At 40.6% G+C, this 18,736-nt stretch overlaps 1 protein-coding gene and 1 long non-coding RNA gene across 3 annotated transcripts in view; one reads left to right on the top strand and one right to left on the bottom strand.

Annotated features, from left to right (window-relative positions):
• Window positions 1–5,936: 5,936 nt before the first annotated feature.
• On the top strand, window positions 5,937–13,234 carry LOC308613539 (beta-2-microglobulin-like). Of its 2 annotated transcripts, XM_081227193.1 has the most exons (4): window positions 5,937–6,045; window positions 9,298–9,573; window positions 10,152–10,179; window positions 11,790–13,234. In XM_081227193.1, the coding sequence occupies exons 1-3, from the start codon at window positions 5,979–5,981 to the stop codon at window positions 10,163–10,165; spliced, it is 357 nt and encodes a 118-aa protein (XP_081083319.1). In that variant the 5' UTR covers window positions 5,937–5,978; the 3' UTR covers window positions 10,166–10,179; window positions 11,790–13,234. The 2 variants fall into 2 exon arrangements, with proteins under 2 accessions (XP_081083319.1, XP_081083318.1); XM_081227192.1 differs by lacking the exons at window positions 10,152–10,179; window positions 11,790–13,234 and having other exon boundaries at window positions 9,298–9,620.
• Window positions 11,978–18,736, bottom strand: part of LOC308613540 — a 22,663-nt gene continuing 15,904 nt past the window's right edge. The window contains exon 2 of the long non-coding RNA XR_014015263.1: window positions 11,978–12,081. This is a non-coding gene — a long non-coding RNA (uncharacterized lncRNA). The remainder of the gene's footprint in view (window positions 12,082–18,736) is intronic.

The following is an 18,736-nucleotide window of genomic DNA, read 5'->3' as shown; positions in this document are numbered from 1 at the left end:
TGGGAATAGGAACATACATATCAATAATTACCTTAAATGTAAATGGACTAAATGCTCCCACCAAAAGACACAGAGTGGCTGAATGGATACAAAAACAAGACCCATATATATGCTGTCTACAAGAGACACACTTCAGACCTAGAGACACATACAGATTGAAAGTAAAGGGATGGAAAAAGATATTCCATGCAAATGGAAATCAAAAGAAAGCTGGAGTGGCAATTCTTATATCAGACAAAATAGACTTTAAAATAAAGACTATTAGAAGAGACAAGGAAGGACACTACATAACGATAAAGGGATCGATCCAAGAAGAAGATATAACAATTGTAAATATTTATGCACCCAACATAGGAGCACCTCAATACATAAGGCAAATACTAACAGCCATAAAAGGGGAAATCGACAGTAACACAATCATAGTAGGGGACTTTAACACCCCATTTTCACCAATGGACAGATCATCCAAAATGAAAATAAATAAGGAAACACAAGCTTTAAATGATACATTAAACGAGATGGACTTAGTTGATATTTATAGGACATTCCATCCAAAAACAACAGAATACACATTTTTCTCAAGTGCTCATGGAACATTCTCCAGGATAGATCATATCTTGGGTCACAAATCAAGCCTCGGTAATTTTAAGAAAATTGAAATTGTATCAAGTATCTTCTCCGACCACAATGCTATGAGACTAGACATCAATTACAGGAAAAGATGTGTAAAAAATACAAACACATGGAGGCTAAACAATACACTACTCAATAACGAAGTGATCACTGAAGAAATCAAAGAGGAAATTAAAAAATACCTAGAAACAAATGACAATGGAGACACGACGACCCAAAACCTATGGGACGCAGCAAAAGCAGTTCTAAGGGGGAAGTTTATAGCAATACAATCCCACCTTAAGAAACAGGAAGCATTTCGAGTAAACAACCTGACCCTGCACCTAAAGCAATTAGAGAAAGAAGAACAAAAATACCCCAAAGCTAGCAGAAGGAAAGAAATCATAAAGATCAGATCAGAAATAAATGAAAAAGAAATGAAGGAAACGATAGCAAAGATCAACCAAACTAAAAGCTGGTTCTTTGAGAAGATAAACAAAATTGACAAACCATTAGCCAGACTCATCAAGAAAAAAAGGGAGAAGACTCAAATCAATAGAATTAGAAATGAAAAAGGAGAAGTAACAACTGACACTGCAGAAATACAAAAGATTATGAGAGATTACTATAAGCAACTCTATTCCAATAAAATGGACAACCTGGAAGAAATGGACACATTCTTAGAAATGCACAACCTGCCAAGACTGACTCAGGAAGAAATAGAAAATATGAATAGACCAATCACAAGCACTGAAATTGAAACTGTGATTAAAAATCTTCCATCAAACAAAAGCCCAGGACCAGATGGCTTCACAGGTGAATTCTATCAAACATTTAGAGAAGAGCTAACACCTATCCTTCTCAAACTCTTCCAAAATATAGCAGAGGGAGGAACACTCCCAAACTCATTCTACGAGGCCGACATCACCTTGATACCAAAACCAGGCAAGGATGTCACAAAGAAAGAAAACTACAGGCCAATATCACTGATGAACATAGATGCAAAAATCCTCAACAAAATACTAGCAAACAGAATCCAAGAGCACATTAAAAGGATCATACACCATGATCAAGTGGGGTTTATCCCAGGAATGCAAGGATTCTTCAATATATGCAAATCAATCAATGTAATACACCATATTAACAAGTTGAAGGAGAAAAACCATATGATCATCTCAATAGATGCAGAGAAAGCTTTCGACAAAATTCAACACCCATTTATGATAAAAACCCTGCAGAAAGTAGGTATAGAGGGATCTTTCCTCAACATAATAAAGGCCATATATGACAAACCCACAGCCAACATTGTCCTCAATGGTGAAAAACTGAAACCATTTCCACTAAGATCAGGAACAAGACAAGGCTGCCCACTCTCACCACTCTTATTCAACATAGTTTTGGAAGTTTTAGCCACAGCAATCAGAGAAGAAAAGGAAATAAAAGGAATCCAAATTGGAAAAGAAGAAGTAAAGCTGTCACTGTTTGCAGATGACATGATACTATACATAGAGAATCCTAAAGATGCTACCGAAAAACTACTAGAGCTAATCAATGAATTTGGTAAAGTAGCAGGATATAAAATTAATGTACAGAAATCTCTGGCATTCCTGTACACTAATGATGAAAAATCTGAAAATGAAATCAAGAAAACACTCCCATTTACCATCGCAACAAAAAGAATAAAATATCTAGGAATAAACCTACCTAAGGAGACAAAAGACCTGTATGCAGAAAACTATAAGACACTGATGAAAGAAATTAAAGATGATACAAATAGATGGAGAGATATACCATGCTCCTGGATTGGAAGAATCAATATTGTGAAAATGACTCTACTACCGAAAGCAATCTACAGATTCAATGCAATCCCTATCAAACTACCAATGGCATTTTTCACAGAACTAGAACAAAAAATTTCAAAATTTGTTTGGAAAAACAAAAGGCCCCGAATAGCTAAAGCAATCTTGAGAACGAAAAACGGAGCTGGAGGAATCAGGCTCCCTGACTTCAGACTATACTACAAAGCTACAGTAATTAAGACAGTCTGGTACTGGCATAAAAACAGAAAGATAGATCAGTGGATCAGGATAGAAAGCCCAGAGATAAACCCACGCACATATGGCCAACTTATCTTTGATAAAGGAGGCAGGAATGTACAGTGGAGAAAGGACAGCCTCTTCAATAAGTGGTGCTGGGAAAACTGGACAGGGACATGTAAAAGTTTGAGATTAGATCATTCCCTAGCACCATACACAAAAATAAGCTCAAAATGGATTAAAGACTTAAATGTAAGGCCAGAAACTATCAAACTCTTAGAGGAAAACATAGGTAGAACACTCTATGACATAAATCACAGCAAGATCCTTTTGGACCCACCTCCTAGAGAAATGGAAATAAAAACAAAGATAAACAAATGGGACCTAATGAAACTTCAAAGCTTTTGCACAGCAAAGGAAACCATAAAGAAGACCAAAAGACAACCCTCAGAATGGGAGAAAATATTTGCAAATGAAGCAACTGACAAAGGATTAATCTCCAAAATTTATAAACAGCTCATGCAGCTCAATAGCAAAAAAACAGACAACCCAATCCAAAAATGGACAGAAGACTTAAATAGGCATTTCTCCAAAGAAGATATACAGACTGCCAACAAACACATGAAAGAATGCTCAACATCATTAATCATTAGAGAAATGCAAATCAAAACTACAGTGAGATATCATCTCACACCAGTCAGAATGGCCATCATCAAGAAATCTAGAAACAATAAATGCTGGAGAGGGTGTGGAGAAAAGGGAACACTCTTGCACTGCTGGTGGGAATGTGAATTGGTACAGCCACTATGGAGAACGGTATGGAGGTTCCTTAAAAAACTACAAATAGAACTACCATATGACCCAGCAATCCCACTACTGGGCATATACCCTGAGAAAACCATAATTCAAAAAGAGACATGTACCAAAATGTTCATTGCAGCTCTATTCACAATAGCCCGGAGCTGGAAACAACCTAAGTGTCCATCATCGGATGAATGGATAAAGAAGATGTGGCACATATATACAATGGAATATTACTCAGCCATAAAAAGAAACGAAACTGAGCTATTTGTAATGAGGTGGATAGACCTAGAGTCTGTCATACAGAGTGAAGTTAGTCAGAAAGAGAAAGACAAATACCGTATGCTAACACATATATACGGAATTTAAAAAAAAAAATGTCATGAAGAACCTAGGGGCAAAACGGGAATGAAGACGCAGACCTACTTGAGAATGGACTTGAGGATATGGGGAGGGGGAAGGGTGGGCTGTGACAAGGCGAAAGAGAGGCATGGACGTGTATACACTACCAAACGTAAGGTAGATAGATAGTGGGAAGCAGCCGCAAAGCACAGGGAGATCAGCTCGGTGCTTTGTGACCGCCTGGAGGGGTGGGATGGGGAGGGTGGGAGGGAGGGAGATGCATGAGGGAAGGGATGTGGGAACAGATGTATATGTATGACTGATTCACTTTGTTATAAAGCAGAAACTAATTAAAAAAATAAATAAATAAACTTTAAAAAAAAAAAAAAAGAATTTTAAGTACTCCAGTATTTGTCTGTGATGTGGTAAACAAGGAATATAGAGGTGACCACTAGCCCTGTCTCTTCCTATACTCCCAAGGCACTAGAAAACAATTCAACACTAACATTCCAGGCGTTAAGACCCTTAAATGAGTTAACAACAAACAAACAAAAGGGAGGGGCAGGAGTGTCTTTACTCATAACTTTATGCCTAACCATTATTCTTTCATTTCAAGAGAGTTATAGAGAGCTGGTAGAAAAAATAGGTAACTAGCATCAATAATCATACACTTCTTAATCATTACTGAACACTCCCTCTGTGCTCCCTGGGGCTCTCTCTGTGCCATTATCTCCTTTCATTAGGTCTGCAGAGAATATCCTTTTTCTAGTTTAGACACAACCACCACAGCAGGGATAGCTGAAACGTCTAAAAACATGTAAAAGAAATCCAGATGACATTTGTTGTGCTCTTTGGGGAAGCACCACCCAACTCCCTTCAAGTGCAAACTAGGGTGATTTCCAAGATCTCTGCCCCTCCCCGTCCCATGGTTCACTCCCTCTTCTGAGTGTTCCACTCAGAAAAGATCCCTGGACTCAGCCACCAGGTGATGTCAGCATCTTTTTATGGTATCTCTGGAGTGGAGGTTTCCTTAAGGAGTCTAACACTGACACGCTCTTAGAGTCAGTAGGCCTAACTTCTTTGGCTGGGCCCACAGCAGATGCAACCCAATTTCTCACTAAAATTGCCCAGTCCTCTATCTTCCCAGTGTCTGAAGCACGAATGACAAATGAATCAGGCCCAGCTGAAACCTAACACTTAGCCTTTGTTTTCCTATCCATAAAAATGTAACGGGGTAATTCCTACATCCTAATGTTTACTCACGTATTCCCTCGCATGTTCGTTCGTTCCTTCATTCGTAGGTTCATCCATCCATCCTTCCATCCATCCATCCATTCACTCATTCAGTCAGTTTACCAAGTATTTACTCCATGCCAAGCACCATTCTAGTGTGGTAATTCGAAGGGAATGATGTTCTTCAAAAGTCTAACGCTCTAAGCAGTTACTGCTTTTACCTTTTACTATCAGGGGTCATTTCCCCACAAATCAACAAAACAAAGAAAATTACCTAAACTACAGAGGCAAGATACAGGCCAGACTTTCTCCGCACAGGGTTTTCCCTGAAGGGACTCAGGAAGCAAGAAGGTCCTCCTTCACTGTGGACGGTTCTCTGAGCTGTCCTCATGAGGCCTCGAGGTTTCTGGACGACTTTTCTCGCCCAAAGAATCCAGAAGCCCTACAGCGTATTTCCGGGCTCTAATCGTGAACCCAAGTTCTGATTCTGCCCACTACCATTCAATCTCTGTCCTTACTCTTATTAATTTTTCTGGGCTTCAGTTTTCCCGATCGAAAACCAGGTTCTAGGCTCCTAACTCGCTGGGGTATGCTTGGGGAGCAAGTGCCTTAGCGTTTCTGGTGCTGTTCCGAAAAGCGAAGCTTCCTCCACACTGAAGTTCTCAGGGGGGCGGCCCGCGCCCCAAGCTTGGGCGCGCACCCCTGATAAGAGGGCGCCGATGTACAGACAGCGAATCCACCCGGTTCAACCCTGCCTTCCTAAGCATCACGAGACTTGTCAGAAAATGAAACTGACAAACGGCAAGTCCCTCTTTCTAACCTGCCCGGGCCTCGCTCGCTAGGAGACCGGTGACGGCCCGGCGGGCAGGGTTCTGATTGGTGGCCTGGCGTGGACTATAAGTGCGGGCGCGGGACCGGGCCGTCACTTCGCCACCCGGGCTGCTCCTGTAAGCGATGGCTCCCTTCGTGACCTTGGTCCTGCTTGGGCTGCTCTCGCTGTCTGGCCTGAACGCCGTCCCGCGTGAGTGTCCCCTCCTCCCTTTCCCTCTTCCACCAGCCCGTCCCTGTCCCGCTCGCAGCCACTGGGCACTAACTCCGTACGCCCCGGTCCCGCTCCCAAGGTTTCCTTGCCGGCTCGGTGGAGTAGTACGCGGCTTTCTCTCGGGCTGTGGAGGCGGTGGGGGGGTGGGGAGTGGGGAGGGGGTGCGAGCCCAGGACGCCGGCTTCAAATCTCCGGTATGGGGGGAGGGGACCTCTGGCACGCCGGCACCGGGTGGGTTGGGACAGAGCGACCGAGGTGGGGGAGGGGTTCTCTTCCGCTGGTTCGCGGGGCCTTTGGCTCCCCCCGCCCAGTGGGAGCGGAGGGCGGGCTGGCGGGTCCCAAAGGGCTGGGTTGGGGGCAGCGAATGGGTGGAGACCACGCGTGGGCTTTGGGGGAGTCGCCGCCAGGGTGTATCAGTCCGCTGGTAGCCCGAGGGCCTCGAGCTTCCTCCAGTCGCCCGCCCGGTTCAGCTGCCGCTCTGCACTTTCCCCAAATACGCGACGACCAAACCACGGCGAGGAAGTTGCACGCGACTCTTGTGGAATGTCCTGAGGTGTTTACATACCGCTTCACGTCGTTCATTCTCTTGTTCCCGCTACCTGTCGCTCTTAATAATAATCATAGAGCTACCCGTTGGCGGCTCACTGACCTGCGCTATGTACTGTATGTCATTTAATTGTGAAATGCGTCTACGATGTAAACAGGATGGCTTTATCATCAGCTTGTCATAGATGAGGAAAGGGAGGCTCGAAGAGCTGAAGTAACTTAATCACGCAGAGTATTAATGGCAGACAGTAGAGCCTGACCAGAGTATTTGGCGAGTCGTGAGCCCTTTGCCTGTAATCCGTGCGTTTTTCACAGCCTTCTGGGGTGAGATTCTCGGGAGGGGGGAGCAAGCTGGGCGGACATGGGCGCCTGTTGCCTTTCTTCACAGAGGGCTCCTCCTTTGGCTCCTTGCCTGGTTCTTTCCGAGATGAACTGAGTCTCTACTTTCAGTTTTGAGTAAGCGAAGGTTTATCATTCAGAAAGGTTGTAAAACTAGGGATAAGAGTAATCAACATGCTTACACAAGCTGGCTGTCAGGGACACCATGGATACTGAGTACCTTCTAAATACCCTGCAATATACCGGACCCTCAGATTTTTCTCTCTCACAAAAGGCTCTGTGAAGCGGGTTTTTTTTGTTGTTGTTTGTATGTTTGTTTGTTGTTGTTCATGAGAAAAAGGAAGTTAGTTTAAAATTTATTTACAAAATAAAGCATAATGTCTGTATCATCACTATTATTGATATTTGGTGATGACTATGTAAGTCTTTTGAAAAACTTAATGTCAGCAAGCTGACATTAAGACTATCTTAATTTGAAAATTTCCGAAGTAATTCCTGGAAGATACAAAAGACCGTCTCTGGAAGATATACAAGAAATGTGTAATTACGATTGCTTCTAGGGGGTGTATTTTCTGCTCTTTCCCCTGTGTGGGTTTTATTTCACTGTGGGCATAAATTAACTTTTTAATTAAGTTACAGAAGCTCAAATAACTCTCCCAAAGTCACAGAGCCAGTAGTGGCTGAGGCCAGGTTCTGATACTCCTCCCACTCTTGGAAGAGATTATTGTGATGTTCTTGCAGAAACTTCCCTGGCTCCCTCAAAGAGTGAATTCCAGGCAGGATGAACCTGTGCTCTGACTCCTGTGGCATTTATTATGTCCTGATTATTAGAAGTTGAAATGTCAAGGGCTTTCTGGTTTATCTTCACTTTTAAATTTATTTTTTAAAAATCAGCGTTCATGGGAATTCCCTGGTGTTCCAGTCATTTCACTGCCAAGCACACGGGTTCAATCCCTGGTCGGGTAACTAAGGTCCCACAAACCCCAAAGCACAGCCAAAAAAAAAAAAAAAGTAAAATTGATTAAAAAAATCAGTGTTCATTAGGATTCTCAGTACAGCTCTTGGTGCGACTAGGAACCTTTTCTTTGATGATAGGATGTTTCTAGACAGATACACCTGGTCAGAATAGCCTGGTTCTCCTCCTTACCCCACCACCTTCTGGACATGAAGGATGAGCTGACCTTTATAATCATGTACCCTGAATGTATTTGTATTTAAAGGTGGATTATTAACATGTATTACTGTCAGTCTGTATGTTTAGTAGCAGTAACACTTCACTTTGGAAGAAAAATATAGAAATAGAGTTTATAATATTTTCTTTACATCCCCATGGAGGGTCTTGTCATGCATCCCATTTTGGAAGCCACTGTTCTGTAGCATTATGCAGTATTCGCAGCCTGGCAGATTATGGCAATCACTTGAGCATGCTAATTAAAAATGCAAAGTCCATTCCCATATGCATTATTCCACTTGGTTTTCTAATGGTGAGAGTATGTTCTCTCGCATGTGCCACAATCCTCACCCTTCCCTATTGTTCTTACCCAGCCCAACTACTTCATTTAAGGTATCTGCCATCTTCTGCAGGCATTTTAGTTTTCTTTTTTTCAAGCTCATGAAATCACATATAAAATCAGGTAGAGGTTTGGTGTGTAAACTTGGGGTAGGATGATGAGGTTGTGTTTTGCAGGAACATACTGAATCAGGTCTCAGAGCAAGGAGATAACAATAATTACACCTGCCACTTACAGAGCAATTGCTGCGTGCCAGGCACTGTACTAGGCACATATTGAGAAGTCTGATCAGTCTGTATCTAGGCAGGAGGCAAAAAAAAAAAAAAAAAGGAGTAAACATAAGGGAAAAAAATTGACTGGTTGAAACGGTGTACAATAATGGGAATTTTTGATGTGGCTAAATATGGAGGGAGTGTGAAGTGAGAAATGAAGCTTGATAAGTAGATTAGGGCCAAATCATGTAGACTCTTGAGTGATAAGGAATTCTGTGGGTGCGGAGGAGCCATGAAATGTTCTTGAGATTCTCCACAGAGAGATTATTAAAGATACAGCACAATCTCCACTGACAGAAGAAGATGTTAAGAGAAATCTGCTAGAAAAAGCCTGAAAGGCATGTGTAGGGGAATTATGTGGGAAAGATACTAAGTCATGGTTTATCCCAGAAAATGGAGGCTGCCTTTTGGAAAAATGGAAGCTCATTTGGCATGAGGGGAAATGGAATTGGGAGAAATGGAGGATCAAATATAAACACTTGGGGCCTGATCTAGCTTTAGACCAAGGTAGCCCCAAGTGAAATACTCTGCAATTTCATCTGTCTTTCCCTGCTGCTCCTCAGGTCCTCCGAAGGTTCAGGTTTACTCACGACACCCTGCAGAGAATGGAAAACCAAATTACCTGAACTGCTATGTGTCTGGGTTCCATCCACCCCAGATTGAGATTGATTTGCTGAAGAATGGGGAAAAGATGGAAGTGGAGCAATCAGACCTGTCTTTCAGCAAGGACTGGTCTTTCTACCTTCTGGTCCACGCTGAGTTCACTCCCAACGGAGTGGATCAGTATAGCTGCCGCGTGAAACACGTTACTCTCAGAGAGCCCAAGATAGTTAAGTGGGGTAAGTTTTCAAGTTCCTTCCTTAGCTGCTGACAGTTGTATCTGAACATAGCCACAGCATAAAGCTGCCTTGATATAAAAACATCTGCATACTGGGATTATCAGGGAATGTTATTAAAGCTCTGATTAGTGGCACCTGCTGAGAGATCTCTGCACAGCGTGGTCACTGAGACAGTGGTTTCCCTGTAGTGAGAGCAGGGAGCAGTAGCAGCACTTCCACAAGTGCACAGGCACTCCCAATGGTTCTTCCCTACTGGCTTCCTTGGGCCTTCCTGATAGCCTCAGGGATACTCAGGACCAAGGAGAGTCTCAGGAAGGCACCGGTCTTGTCTGTAAGCCCTGCTATGGTGGTGCCCTCCAATCCTAGACTCCTGCAGTTCTCTGGCTGGCTTGGGATCTAAGGCTAGTAGGCAAGGTGGGGACCTGCTGGGTTTTTCTTAACAAGGCACTCACGGTGAGGGACAGTGGGCTCTTCTGCCAGCTTTATTTATAACAGTTTTAGACATTTGTTAGTACATAGTATTTCAAAAGTGAAACTTAACTGTTTCTCTTTTTCTTTCTCCATTTTCTTTTCTGTAGATCGAGACTACTAACCAGCATCATGGAGGTGGGTTTCTAATCTTAAGAAAATCTTTCTTTTATAAAGTTATTTATTTATTTTTGGCTGTTTTGGGTGTTTGTTGCTGAGCGCAGGCTTTCTCTAGTTGCAGCGAGTGGGGGCTACTCTTTGTTGTGGTGGGCTGGCTTCTTATTGTGGTGGCTTCTCTTGTTGCGGAGCACGGGCCTAGGCGCACGGGCTTCAGTAGTTGTGGCATGTGGGCTCAGTAGTTGTGGCTTGTGGGCTCTAGAGCACAGGCTCAGCAGTTGTGGTGCATGGGTTTAGTTGCTGCGTAGCATGTGGGATCTTCCCGGACCAGGGCTTGAACCCGTGTCCCCTGCATTGGCAGGCGGATTCTTAACCACTGCGGCACTAGGGAAGCCCCAGAAAATCTTTTTTTTTAATGTCTCTATCCCAGGGCTTCCCTGGTGGCGCAGTGGTTGGGAGTCCGCCTACCGATGCAGGGGACACGGGTTTGTGCCCTCGTCCGGGAAGATCCCACATGCCGTGGAGCGACTAGGCCTGTGAGCCATGGCCGCTGAGCCTGTGCATCCAGAGCCTGTGCTCCGCAACGGGAGAGGCCACAACACTGAGAGGCCCGTGTACCGCAAAAAATAATAATAATAATAAATAATAACAATAATAATAATGTCACTATCCTGGGGACTGTTATAGACAGCTCTAATATGATAACCCTCACTGTCTGGAGGACATTCATCAGGGTAGCAATTTAGCAGGCAGAGAAGAACCCCATGGGGTCACATTCCCTTCTCCTGTGGGGTGGCATGAGGAAGGCATGTGACCCTGGGTGTGGCTCTGCCAGCATCACTGACCCTCTAAAGGGAGGACAGAAGAGCTGCAGGTGTGCTGTGACAGGACAGAGGCAGCGGTTACCCACAGCACCTGCAAGGGTTTGCTCTTTCTTCTGCCGTTTCTGCCTTGGGCATCTCTGGGCCTTCAAAAGTGAACCGTCCCTTCCTTTGCATGGCAGTTGCTTTGTTATTTAGCCAGAAGGGAAGAGTGACATGGTTCTGCAGACGCACCGTTCCTAAGTGTGTGGGCACTGTGGTTGCCTCTAGAAGCTCCCAGTCCAATAGAAGAAAGAAATGGAAACAGATTGTTGTAACCTAAGGTAAAGCTACTATAACAGACGTATCTTGCAAGTATCTGTAGGAGCATGAAACAGGGAGTAATTGGACTTCTCTGCATCTTCAGTTGGAGGCCAGAGGCAGATAATCCAGCTTTTCTGGGAAATTTTACTCCACAGGGTATCTTGGCACTGAAAACCTATTCAAATTTCCTGTTACACTGTAGGACAGGGAAGGTAATTTTCGAGAGCATGCGAGAGTTTGGGTGACCTGCCCAGAGTCACACAGTTACTAACTGGTAGAGCCAGGATCTGAACTATAGTACCAGCATTCTTTCCTCTAAGGTTGTGGGGGAACCAGTGGGATAAACTAGTAGGATATGCTCTTTTAATGGATCTGGAAAATCACCTGCACCTACTACTTTTACCAACAGTGATTTATACAGCACAAGTTAGGTAAGTTTAGTGGTGCTATCTGTAATCCAAATAAAATAAATCTATTTGCTAATATTCCTTTTTTTCTTTTTTTCAGGTTTGAAGATGCCTCATTTGGATTGGACTAATTACAGATTCTGTTGTCTTGCTTTTTATTTTTTAATTTTCTTTTTTCTTTTCTTTTTTAAAATTTATTTTATTGAAGTATAGTTGATTTATAATGTTGTGAACTTCTGCTGTATAGCAAAGTGATTTAGTTATTGTTGTCTTGCTTTTTAATGCTGATATGTTTTTATGCTTTATGCATATAAATCAGAAGTTGTATTGATGTTACCACAAATATCATCTTCTTATAATTCTACCTAGGGTGCTACGTCTCCATGTTTGACCTGTCTTGGCAGGTAGCTATAGTGGGGGCTCTGGCAGCCTAGAGGTGGGGAAGACGGAATTTCAGGTTTAACATCAACATCTTGGTCAAATCTGAACTCTTCAGTCTCTTCTGCATACAAAACTGGATAATAAGATAGTATGTATATTTAGAGTAAACCTCCAATTTGTAATTTTTCTTAGAATTTTGGAAAAATTTTGAAAGATAATTTTCAGAATTATGGAAATTTGTTATAGTGGATAAAACATTTTGCCATATAAAATTCATATTTACCTTTTATATCTGTTAGAGAGAGACTTGGTTGTGCCTATTTTGTCTGTTTCACTAATTAAAACAGTGGTAAAACATTGTGTTCAGCTTCTCAAAGGAACAACAGCTGACTTCTCAATGTCAGTGGGATCCAGAACATAGCAGAAAGTAATCATGAATGTAGTAAAACAACTGCCTACCTAGAATTCCATACACAACAAAAATATCTTTTAAAAAATTACAGCAAAGTAAACATCATTAGATAAAAAGTCAGATTTCAGTACCCTTTAGATCCTCACTAAAGGAGATTCTAAATGATGCACTTCAGGCAGAGAGAAGGCCTAAAATGTGAGCAGAAAGGAAGAGCAAAGGAAATGTATCAGTTCTGTGTAAAAATAAATCAACGTAAATAAGCACATAAACTGAATATTTAATATCTAACTAGTAGAGGGCACAGGAGTTTATGGAGTGCTAGTAATGTTTTATTTCTTGACATGGATGGTGGTTACAAGAGATTTTGCTTTGTAATTTTTTGTTAAATGTACATATATTCTGTACATTTTAAAGGAATGTTATATTTCACATTAAAAATCATAAAATTGATTAATGTGGTTTATTACAGTAACAGATTAAAGGAGATGATTTATATGCTTATTTCAAAGATTCAGAATAAGTGTTCAATTAAATTTCAACACTCAATGAGTTTATGATAAAAAACTCATAGCTGGAGGAAAAACAGGCTAATTTACTTAGACTTATAAGGTTTTCTTAACACACATAAACAGACACATACACACATTAATAGAGAGATATCGGTATTTTACAGGTAAAATCAGAGATAAGATAAGGAGGCCCAATGCTACTTCTGAGTGATATTATACTAGAGGTCCCAGCAGCAAATTAAGACAAGGAAAAAAAGTAAAATGAATAAGGATTTGAAGAGAAGAAACAAAATTATATTATTTTGATGTTATATATAGATTATATAGAAATGTCAATAAGGTATAAAAGATGAATTATTAGGATTAATAAGAGAATTTAACAAATTTGCTGGACAGAAAAATCAACATAAAAGTTAAATGCATTTATACTGGTAACAAAATGTAAATTAAAAATATTTAATTTATAATAGCAATATACATAGTACTTAAGTATATATAAATATATATGCTATATATGTTCAAGTAATAGTATTTAAATTTAAATACACACAAATTTAAATATATACAGTGTTTAAATATAAATGCATACACCAATATAAAGCTAACAAAAGATGTTAATGGAAGCTCTTAATGGAAAAATTGTAGGAATTGTGTTATTGGAGGAAATTAACGAAGACTTAAAAAAATGGGGAGAGAATGTTTATGGATAGGAAGATTAAATATCCTAAAGATATCACTTCTTCCCAACTTGATATATAGACTTAATGTAATTATTAACAAAATTTTAATAGCTTTTCATGAAACTTGACAAACTGTTCCTAAAATATGGAAGAGGGTTAATGGAGGAAGAAAGACAAAGACACACCTGAAGAATAATAAAGTGAGAGATTTATAATTAAAACAGAATGGAATTGGCCCAGGGATGGACAAAGACCAATGGAATAGAAAAGAGACCAGAAACAAACTCATGCATCTATGGAAACTTGACATACAAGACATTTCAGATCAATGGTAAAAGGAAGGACTTATGAAAAAAAAAAAAGTGCTGAGACAAATGGTTCTCAATATGTGGGGGGAAAATAGGTCCCTACCTCACACTATGAACAAATGTAAGATCCATCGGAAAAGGATTTAGATGCAAGATTCAAAAATTTTAAACATAGGAAAAAAATATAAAACCATTTTTATGACCTCAACATAGAAGTCACAAATTACATGCATATAGCAAAAGACTGATTGATTAATCTCATTAAAATTTAGAACTACATTAAAATTAGAGACCTCACAAAAAAAGTAAAAAGTCAAGCCACAGATCTGAATATATTCACCATACCTACAACAAAGATTGGTATCTAGAGTATATCAAACACTACAAATCACTAAGAAAAAGGCAACACCCCAAGAGAAAAACAGGCAAAAGACTTGAACAGTCATTTTACAAAAAACTCCACACCATATATATATGTTGTTTAACACTAATGCAAATTAAAACCCATCATACCATCAGATAGGCAAAAGTTTTAAAAATCTGGATATGCTAAGTGTTGGCAAAGACATACCCCAATGAGAACTTATTACATTGCTGTTGAGAGCATAAACTGATAAAACAACTTTGGAAAACTAGAGTATTATGTAGTAAAATTAAAGATGCACATGCCCTATGACCCAGCAATTCTACTACTAACATAGAGAAACTCTTGCACACGGGCTGCAATAGATGTATAAAATGTGTAGGCATATGGCTGATTTGCTTTGTTGTACAACAGAAACTAACACAGTATTGTGAAGTAATTATACTCCAATAAAGATCTGTTAAAAGAAAAACTTTACTGCAACATTGTTTAACAGCAAACAATGGAAACAATCTAAAGTTGGATAAAGATACATTCAGACAATGGAATGCTATGCAGGGGTGAAACTGAATGAATTGTTGTTATAAAAATTAACATGGATGAATCACAAAAAATGTTGAGTGAAGAAAAACCCAACAAGTCCCCCCAAATTATATACAGTGATTCCATTTTATACAAAACTCAACAGTAGCCAAAACTAAATAGCATTATTTGGGTATATATTTATATGGAGTAAGTCAGATCAAGAAAAACAGGGAATGGTAGAAATTTTCAGAATGGTAGTTAACTCTGAGGCTGGCAAGGTAAGGGAATAGAATGGGGATGGGCACACACATTCAACAGGAGGGGCACACATTTAAAGATATTGGAGATACCTGAGTTCTTGCCTGGATGGTGGGAACAAGAGTATGTGTTTTGTTATTATTGTTGTTATCAATTAAATCATACATATTCACTCATTTGTATGTAGGGGGAGACTAAGGCTAGAACAATGCTGTAATACCACAAAATAATAATTTAACTCACACACACCTGCACATTGTATAAGTGCAGAGGCTCTGCAGTCACACTGCCTGGGTTCAAATCCTGGCACTACCACTTACTGCCCAAGTACATCTGAATTAGAATTCCCAATCTCTCTGTGTTCCCTCATCTGTAAAATGGAAATAATAACACTACTTACCTATAAAACTGATAAGATTAACTAGATAACACCTGATTGTTAACATTAATATTTAAGAAAAAACTATAAGGAAATAATCCTAATAGCAAACAAGATCACTTTGAGTAATAGATTTATAAGTGACAAATTTCCTTTTTTCCTCTATTACTCAAATGTTCTACAGTGATATTCTGTAGTATATAAAGGTAAGTTTTTCAACAAATGGTGCTGGAAAAATGGAATATCCACATGCAAAAGAATGACGTTGGGTCTGTTAGTCATACCATACACAAAAAATAATCAAAATCCATCAAAGACCTAAATGTGAGAGCTAAAACTATAAAACTCTTGTGAAAAAACTTCATGATCTCAGATTAGGCAATGGTTTCTTAGACATGACACCAAAAGCACAAGTGACCCGAAAAAGGTAAAAACTGACTTTTAAAAACTTTTGAGTTTCATAGGACACCATCGAGAAGGTGAAAAGACAACCCATAGAAGAGGAGAAAATATTTACAAATCATATATCTCAGAAAGGTCTAGAATATATAAAGAACTCTTAGAACTCAACAATAAAAACAAATAACTCAATTACAAAGTAAACAAAGGATTTAAGTAGACATTTCTCCAAAGTCATATATAAATGGCCAATAAGCACTTGAAAACATGTTCAACACATGAGTCATTAGGAAAATGCAAATCAGGGCTTCCCTGTTGGCCCACTGGTTAAGAATCCGCCTGCCAACGCAGGGGCCACAGGTTCGATCCCTGGTCCAGGAAGATTCCCACATGCTGTGGAGCAATGAAGCCTGTGCGCCACAACTACTGAAGCCCACGCGCCCTAGAGCCCACGAGACACAACTACTGAGCCCATGCACCGCAATACTGAAGCCTGCCTGCCTAGAGCCCGTGCTCTGCAACGAAAGAAGCCACCGCTATGAGAAGCTTGCACATTGCCACGCAGCAACTAGATAAAAGCCCGCGTGCAGCAACAAGACCCATCGTAGCCAAGAAATAAATAAAATTAAAAAAAACAAAATACATCCTCTTAAAAAAAAAAAGATTCCCAGCCCCTCCCCTGCTCCCCTGTTAAAGGGCCAGCATCCCCAACCACTGCATCCTGGTAGAAATGTCAGAACACAAACTCATGAGAAAGAAAACCCTTGAAAGGGCAAGAGAATTAAAGTGCATTTTTAACCATCCATGGTTGTGAGTACAGTTTATTAGGGTCACTATTGGGGAGCAGATATTTAAAAAGAGGGTCCCTGTTTTCTACACCCTTAATAGGAATTTTGTGAGGTTCTGTTCTCTTCAATCCCTAAGCTTTGCTCCATTAAATTGGATAGGAAATCCCTGGGTGGATCTTGAGGCAATTACTGAGCAGCCAAGTTCTCAGTGCTTCAGGGCAGGGTGCTTGTGGACTCCTAAAGTCCACCTGGTGATGCTTGCCCTTCACCGGGTCCCGTGAGCTTGAGTTGGCTACCCACACATGGGTACTACACTCAGAATGTAGAAGCCAGATGTTCAAGTTAAAAACACTTTTGCATGAGTTACACAGATAATCCCATATCTTCTTGGCTGCTGTAAATGGAAAACTGGTTCAGAAGCTCAGGACTAAAAAGAAAAGGAAACAACAACAAAAACAAGCACCTCAGGACTGCTGGTAGCAAAACCTGAGACTCATCTGTGCCTCATCTAGCCCCTCGGCGATTCTGGGTTCTGTGCCCACATCCTGTGTTCAGCTGAAGCACACAGGCTTTACAGAACTTCTGAATAAAATTAAAAGTGAAGCTAATTCTCTACATTAAAAATGCAAGTTAGAGCTCTTTTGTCATGGTTATAAGACTATTAATAATCTCTACTGTGACAGTTTATTGCATTTCAGCCCCCCTTATAAAATGTTAAATAGATTGGAGTAAGTTCTACTTTTCTGCTTACTTTCAAATAGATGGATTAGCATAAAACCTGAATGGCTGACACCACTACCATGACCACTGAATAGTTCATGGACCAGAGGGCAGTTTCATAGTGTGCAGGATGAGTTATAACAGAAAAAACTGGAAACATCCCCAATACAGGATTGGATAAAAATATGGAATATTCATATAATGAAAGGCTATGAACGTATGAAAAAACTATGTACATCTTTTATTATAGAAAGAGATATATTGTCCATGACACATCATTAAATAAAAAAGCTGTTGCAAAGAAATATGGGCAGAATGATTACATCTTTCCAAACATATATATCCATGCTTTTATCTGTATATGAATAGACAACGTCTGGGAACAAACATCAATTCATTAGCAGTGGATATTTTTGGATGGAGGATTAACAGGTGATTTAAATTTTTATCTTTATTTTTACCTATATTGTGTGAACTTTTCACAATGGATATTAATTTTATAATTGGAAAAAATTAAGCTAAGTGGAAAAGTTTTTTAAAATATCAAACAAAAAACGCTCAAAAGAAAACCACAAGGAAAAAAAAAAAAAACAAACCTCAGTTCCACTGGCACCAGCGTCACGGTCTAAAGGTTAAGTCCACATTCTTTTTCTTGGCTCCAAAGTCTTTCACAGGCTCTTTGACCCCTCCATGTGGAACAGGTTGCTTTCCTGGAATCATAGTCTATTAAAGGTATATAAACCAGAGTCCATGAATTCTTTGAAGAAAGAGTTTTTCCCAGACCAGCCCAGTGCCCAGCACCTAGCAAGGTGACAGTAAAGGTTTGTAGAACCTGAATGATTGCTGTGAACACTGAGGCCTGGTGGATAGGCTGGGGCCAGGCTAAGAAGAAAGAAGCCAAAGCTTTGGGGTACTTTTGTCCTGGCGACTAGAGGGCTCCTCTTCTTACTCTCCTTCCCTGCTCAGCACTGGCAACAGCAGGTACAGCAGGAGTAGTTTGGCCCACTGGGTGTGTGGTGTCGGAGAAATAGTCCAGAAAGGTCAGGGCCAGCTGGGCCCACATCACTGGGGCTGACCCAGCTCAGTCAGGGCAGTGGTAGGAGGGGGAGGACCAAGGCTCCTGACCAAGCCAGGCTACAGCAGAACTCCTTCCCCCTCAGCTGTTGAGCTGATGATAGCCCTCCCTCACACGAGAGTACCCAAAATGAGCTGTGTGGCCAGATCTGGTTAACCGACTGGTAAAGACAACATTGAAAAGGCAAATATTTACACTGAGCTAGGCTCCTGGCAACCAAGGCCTAAAACTGTATGATTCTGGAGCAGT

This window comes from Mesoplodon bidens (genome assembly GCF_964165515.1).
Source record: "Mesoplodon bidens genome assembly, chromosome: 3".
Taxonomy (NCBI): Eukaryota; Metazoa; Chordata; class Mammalia; order Artiodactyla; family Ziphiidae; genus Mesoplodon; species Mesoplodon bidens.
Note: the sequence above shows the minus strand (reverse complement) of the source record. Positions and strands in the feature narration are given on the sequence as shown.